The sequence below is a fragment of the Anopheles nili genome, assembly GCF_943737925.1.
Source record: "Anopheles nili chromosome X unlocalized genomic scaffold, idAnoNiliSN_F5_01 X_unloc_19, whole genome shotgun sequence".
Classification (NCBI taxonomy): domain Eukaryota; kingdom Metazoa; phylum Arthropoda; class Insecta; order Diptera; family Culicidae; genus Anopheles; species Anopheles nili.
In genome coordinates, this window is record NW_026525477.1 from 70,171 (window position 1) to 77,670 (window position 7,500).

General features: G+C 33.3%; 1 protein-coding gene across 1 annotated transcript; it reads left to right on the forward strand.

Annotated features, from left to right (window-relative positions):
- Nucleotides 1-5,000: 5,000 nt before the first annotated feature.
- LOC128729512 (homeobox protein DBX1-A-like) lies at nt 5,001-5,518 on the forward strand. The gene is made up of 2 exons (XM_053823060.1): nt 5,001-5,219; nt 5,321-5,518. The coding sequence occupies exons 1-2, from the start codon at nt 5,001-5,003 to the stop codon at nt 5,516-5,518; spliced, it is 417 nt and encodes a 138-aa protein (XP_053679035.1).
- The last annotated feature ends 1,982 nt before the right edge of the window (nt 5,519-7,500 follow it).

Consider the following 7,500-nt stretch of genomic DNA (forward strand, 5'->3'; position numbering starts at 1 on the left):
GGCTTTAATGAATTTTCGTCGCACTATGAATAGGAAGAAGCATTTGTACCGTGTTTCAATGATGGAATTTCAATAAAGTTTCAATAATTCAATGTTGGAAGCCATATATATTTTTCAATAACTTTTCTGTGTTTAGTAGAAGGAGAGGGTTATCCGCTTGTAGAACTGGAATTTTGAAAGTCTTTGAATTAAGTGATAAAATTTTAGTTGATTTCGACGACATATGTACTTCACAGTGATATTTCATGATGCAAAGATATACCAAACCGGGAAACTTATACTTCATCACATATTGTATAGAGAATTTTAAGAAATGCATACGCAATATTTAGGTTAAATCAATGTCATATGTATTCAACGATTTTCAATTATTGCGAAAGGGAATGTATTTAAAACCACCTACTGTTTTATCCTTTGAGGGGCAGGAGGGTTAGGCTTTTTACAAACAGATTTATAAAAACATGTTCAGACAAATTGGTCATCGTTTGAATTTTGTACAGCCAATAACAGACCTACATATTATTTCATAATAAGGGCAGCGAATGGTATAGAAGATGCCCGTTTTTTCTTCGGGGTAACTGAAGCTTTAGGTTTCTGCTCGAAAAGTTAAAAGGAACATGTTTGTCGAATTGCGGATATTTCGGTCTTCATTTGTATTTTGCCCCCCTTTTTTGTGGTTGTGTTTTTGTGTTGTATTTTTGCCCCCTTTTTGTGGTTGTATAGAAGCCCTTCCTTTTTTCTTGATCGGGGCTGCCGAAATTTTTGATTCTTTTGCAAAATATAAATAGATGCATTTGTGCTAAATTTCGACCAGATCTGTGTTTTGTATTTTTAAGTGAATAATATTGCCCTCTGTGATAGGGGGTTGTATGGGAGCCCCCATTTGTTCCCCACCGGAGTATCCAATGATTTGGATTCTTTTATAAAATTGAAAAAGATACATGCATCCCGAGTTTTAATTAAACCGGTGGTTTTTCGTATTGTTTAGTAATTATCATAGATTTGTTAGACGGAGTTTGTATGGGATCCTCCTTTTTATCTCACGGGGGTGGATGAAGCTTTGAATACTTTTGCCGAATGTAAAAAGTAATATGTTTCCCAAATTTCAGAAAAATTGGACATCCGATTCGATTTGGATCGATTTGGACGACATGTACCGATTTAGGCGAATAATTTTCAGTTTGGGGGGGGGGGGGGTGTTGTATGGGAGCCTCCCTTTGTTCTTCATTCAGAAGGTTGACATTTTGCCAGTATTTGTTTAAAGTTACGCAACATCTATGTACCAAATTTCAGCCAAATCGGGCGTCAGCTATGATTTTAAGCGGATAATATTTATTTTTTGAAGGGGGGTTTGTATGGGGTTTGTAAAGGAGGACTTCCATACAGCCAGCCGTCGAAAAGTGTATAATATTCTTTTATCTAAATATTGCGTATAATTTTCTTAAAACTCTCCATACAATATGTGGTGAAGTATAAGTTTCCCGGTTTGGTATATCTGTTCGTCATAACATATTCTGTTCGAAGTACAAACGTCGTAGAAATCAACTCCAATTTTATCACCTAACACAATGAGTTTCAAAATTTTAGTTCTACAAGCGAGGACTAAATAGTTGTCACTCCCCATTCTTCAAACACGGAAAAATATTTGAAAAAAACATATGGCCACCAATTCGATTGAAACATGGTAGAAATGCTTCTTATTATTCATAGTGTGGCAATGATTCATGTGAGCATGTGCAAAACACATGGGGATGACCAAAGAACCTTCTGTCTGTATCACCAAAAAAAAATTATACGGTCATAACAATAAAGCTCGGTCCGGATGAATTTAGATGAGGATGATTCTTCTTACACAAAATTTTGAAAATAAAAGCTCTCATTCAAGCTTTTCCTATTAGAGTTTTGGAAAATATAGTCAAGCTAACCAATCATGTCTGATTTAAATGACATGAGGCAAAATTTAAAAAAGTGCGGTTTTAAACAAATTTGTGGGAGGGCATACAACACCTAATTGGAATATTGAAAAAAAAAATGGCCGAAAAAATATCGTCTAATCTTACTACAACTTTACATGTATGCCGTAACACAGTTTATGCAAGAAGTAGCAAAGTATCATATTCTCCAATTCGGAAATAGGGGGATGTAACCTTAATTTATTGGCATGTTCAAAAATCGCCCAGCGATACAAATGCTTTTTGTTTATTCTTTTAAAAGAATTAAATTTACATTATGGACGGAAAAGGAATTGCCGTTTACAGAATAACAAAAAATTACAAAAATGCAAAGACGTCATCGAATAGTTCAGTTTCCTGCATCTTTTCTCTCTTCTTCCATTTATTTAGACACTAAACTGCGCTTACAAGTTCAACTCATTCTCTTCCCAAGCATGTTAAAATTTAAAAGTTCAAAATATTTTTTTCCATGTTTAGATATTAATAATGCTATGCCCTTGTTCAGTAAGATTCAATTTTCAATTGTGTTGAGTTGCATTGGAAATGTGGTTGGTGTAATAAATTTAAAAATCGATTTCAGAGCGTAATGATTACGAACTCGGAATGGCGTTTTGAAAGGGAACAGCGATATAGATGAAATATAAAGGAAAATGGAAAATTGTTTCCAGGCTGCTTAATGACGAAATAAGAATAAGCTGAAACATGCTCAGGATGGAACAACATGCTACTTTTCCTCATTGGTATGTAAATAAATTGATATGACGGATCCAAGAAAAATTATAGTGAATAAAAAATGATTTTCGAAAGAGAAAGTGGAAAACTCTCGGCATACAAAATAGGTTTTATTAATTTCATGACGTGAAAGATGCAACAGATAAGGTAGAAAATTTTTGGTAAGAACTGCTTGATCATACGAAGCAAAGATTATGAAGAGGGTATGGTAGTTGTGAAACAACAAGAGCAGAAAAGATTTGATACACATTTTTTTCCTTGATAGCTAAGATGGTTAAAAGGTAAGATTTGCTTGAAAAGGAGTGCAGGATATTTATATATAGGTATAGCCAATTGGATAAGATGTGTCAAGAGCAACAGCGAAAGGTGAATTAAATGACATAGAAAATATTCAAAGACGAAGCTAGAAGTGCCTATGCACGCGCTTCAATGGGGTTTCCTCTACATACTACATACATCCAAACAAACATTCATTTTTATTTATAAGACTAGCTGATAAACCCGATTTCATTCGGGTCGCCGTATTTTCAGAAATCATAAAGGAGCATTTTTACGTATGCTTGTTTAATTCAATTTTGATGTGTATTTTTTTTTCATTTAGTTGTATTCATTTTAAATACGTGATTTGTAGCTTCGTCTTTGAATATTTTCTATGTCATTTAATTCACCTTTCGCTGTTGCTCTTGACACATCTTATCCAATTGGCTATACCTATATATAAATATCCTGCACTCCTTTTTAAACAAATCTTACCTTTTAACCATCTTAGCTATCAAGGAAAAAAATGTGTATCAAATCTTTTCTGCTCTTGTTGTTTCACAACTACCATACCCTCTTCATAATCTTTGCTTCGTATGATCAAGCAGCTCTTGCCAAAAATTTTCTACCTTATCTGTTGCATCTTTCACGTCATGAAATTAATAAAACCTATTTTTATTTCCGAGAGTTTTCCACTTTCTCTTTCGAAATTCATTTTTTATTCACTATCATTTTTCTTGAATTCGTCATATCAATTTATTTACATACCAATGAGGAAAAGTAGCATGTTGTTCCATCCTGAGCATGTTTCAGCTTATTCTTATTTCGTCATTAAGCAGCCTGGAAACAATTTTCCATTTTCCTTTATATTTCATCTATATCGCTGTTCCCTTTCAAAACGCCATTCCGAGTTCGTAATCATTACGCTCTGAAATCGATTTTTAAATTTATTACACCAACCACATTTCCAATGCAACTCAACACAATTGAAAATTGAATCTTACTGAACAAGGGCATAGCATTATTAATATCTAAACATGGAAAAAAATATTTTGAACTTTTAAATTTTAACATGCTTGGGAAGAGAATGAGTTGAACTTGTAAGCGCAGTTTAGTGTCTAAATAAATGGAAGAAGAGAGAAAAGATGCAGGAAACTGAACTATTCGATGACTTCTTTGCATTTTTGTGATTTTTTGTTATTCTGTAAACGGCAATTCCTTTTCCGTCCATAATGTAAATTTAACTCTTTTAAAAGAATAAACATAAAGCATTTGTATCGCTGGGCGATTTTTGAACATGCCAATAAATTAAGGTTACATCCCCCTATTTCCGCATTGGAGAATATGATACTTTGCTACTTCTTGCATAAACTGTGTTACGGCATACATGTAAAGTTGTAGTAAGATTAGACGATATTTTTTCGGCCATTTTTTTTTTCAATATTCCAATTAGGTGTTGTATGCCCTCCCACAAATTTGTTTAAAACCGCACTTTTTTAAATTTTGCCTCATGTCATTTAAATCAGACATGATTGGTTAGCTTGACTATATTTTCCAAAACTCTAATAGGAAAAGCTTGAATGAGAGCTTTTATTTTCAAAATTATATAATATATATATATATATATATATATATATATATATATATATATATATATATATATATATATATATATATATATATATATATATATAGATATATATATATATATATATATATATATATATATATATATATATATATATATATATAACCATACAAACATTCATTTTTATTTATAAGATTGCAACATCGATCCGTATGAAACAATAAAAACAGATAAAGACAAAGCAGTAACAAAAGAAGTATTTTATGTTTTTGTTCAATATTGATATATGTTTTTGTTTATTGATTTTCATTATTCTAGGAAATAGTAGATTCACGCCACAGCATTCTGCCGTAGTGACAACGATCCCACATACCGTCACAATTCCTTGTTTAGAAACATGGCCATGCAATTCAGAAGATTCGTGTAGCGTTAACACGTATAAGAGCTTGATACCTAAGTCACTCATGAACATGGAAGAAAGTGCCAAACTTCGGTTTAATAATAGCACGACATCGTATGGTAAAGCTGGCATGGAAACTTCTACAACACGCCGCAAACGTTCCTGGTCGCGGGCCGTTTTTAGCAGCTTGCAGCGTAAAGGCCTCGAGAGGACGTTTCAGGAGCAAAAGTATATAACCAAACCCGATCGCAAGCGTCTAGCTGCAAATTTAGGTCTACATGATGCACAGGTACGACAAAACCAAAGTGTAAAAAGAAGGCGATGCTTACTATAATTCTATTTTCAAAAGCGTCATTTTTTTAATTTTTGTTTCATTTTTCTCTTTTTAAGGTTAAAGTGTGGTTCCAAAACCGTCGTATGAAGTGGCGTCATATGGTTAAAAAAAACACTATTTTCTCAGCATCCCATAATGTAAAGCTAGAACATTCTGGTTCATCAACCTCATCTCTTATGAGTTCTATTGCACCGGAACTCCTTAAATCTAGCCACACTGAAGACAAAGAAGATATAGATGTAATCATTGATTAAATTTATGTACAATTTCGTTCACATGCATACTCTACAAGACAATGAATAATGTCTTAAGAAAAATGATTGAAATGAAATTTGATTGCACTTAACTTTGAATCCTAAACATTCAGTATATTGTTGATCCATTTTTCTACACATTGTTCGCTTTACAATTTTGCTCAGTATAAATACAAACATAAATTTATATACGTTAGTTTCTTAGCATGTGTTTGTGTTTAAAAAAATGTGATGGAAATATACGAATGATTTTTATTATTTAAAACTTAACAAAAAGCTAAAAATAAAAAATACATACACATAAATTAAAATACAGTTTTATAACTATTATTCATAGTGTAAGCGACTAAACATCAAGCATGTTGCGATAATGAAAGCAGAAATAAGGGTGGATACTGAAACGTGGGTAGAATGTCGACATAAGGAAGCCGGTTAAAAGTAGACTGTGTATTTTTTTCGAGCTTCCCGCTTTAGTGTTTCTGAAATCTAGTGCAAATAAAAACGTTACAAACGTCAAACAATTCTAGTTCCTATAGAACGTCCGATCGATCTGCAACATCTATTATTTCATTCTTTTACTATTTCTCATTCGTCACTCATCTTAATATGTGATAACATTACAAACATGTTTGCATTGCCAGAGTTTGTATAAGAAACCGTGGTCAAACCATGATGGTGCATAATAAGATTCAAAAGCTTCTACTTTTTGTCTTTGTTTTTGTAAATATAAATCACATTCAATCGAGTGCAGAGTTCACAAATTATACAGAAAACGTAGACGCATTTTGAAATTGTTCATTGATTGGCTCTACGTAGAATGTCTAACACAAGCAATTGTCTGAGTTTTATTGTTCGACATGAAGCCGAAAAAAATATTCTACTCCAGATAGAAAGGGCGTCTAAGTGGCCTCTTAGCAATTTAAAAATAAATGTTTAGCCGTTTTCTTTCTTGATGAACACTTCTCATGCTGTGTTTGTGAATGGGAGACCTATAACACTAGCAAATTGTAATGTGGGTCAAACATTGTAATGTGGGTAAATGAATGTATCAAAAACTCTTGGCAACTCTCATAAAAAAACCTAGAGAACGAAGAACCTTAGAAATTATCTAGTTCAAATCCTTCGTTCAGACTAACTTCTGGTCTAATAGCACATCGAGTTCTCTAACTTGTATAGCACAAGGAATTAAAATACTTGATGGGAGTAGTTATACGCGACAAGACTTTTTTCACGAGAAAACACTGTTGCGTCACCACTTGTTTACATGAGTGATGGAATAGTTTATCACGCCCTACAAATTAAGACGGTTCAGTGCTCCATCTTCAAACTGTTGTGCAACTGTAAAACTGTTTGAAACAATGTGTGAAAGAATGCAAGAAAGAATGCATCTCTAATAAGTGCACAACAACTGTACAAAAACAACAGAAAAGTTTATGGGTGATAGCTGTCATATACTAGAGGGATTAGTATCACTCGATCATATTGACCGACCTCGGTGAAGGTTAATATGATAAAAAAATAAAGCTTATCTCGCGATAATAAAATTTACGGAAAAAAATACTCTAAATGGATGAAACAACTTCCTTGGGGAGCGCACCATCTCTATCTCATTAAGTGGAAGGAGCATAATGATGAATCGACTTGAGCTGAAACTCCAAATGGCTTCCAATTTGAGTGAAACATGGCACAAATACTTCTTAATATTCATGGAGTAACGAAGAAATACTTACTCCGGTAGAATAAAAAGGTTGACTCCCAAAGAACCTCTCTTTCTGTATTATCAAAAAAATCGTTGTCTAATTTTACTTAAACATAGCATATACTCTCCAAACCAGTCCACAGTACGGTTTCAGCATTGGTCGCACACGTTTGTGCTATCAAGCGGTTTAGTGACAGAAAGAAAAAGAACAAAACTATACATATAATAGCTCATCAAGCCGACAGCCCAAGTATGGGCAGGTTGAGGAAGACAAGCAAGAGGC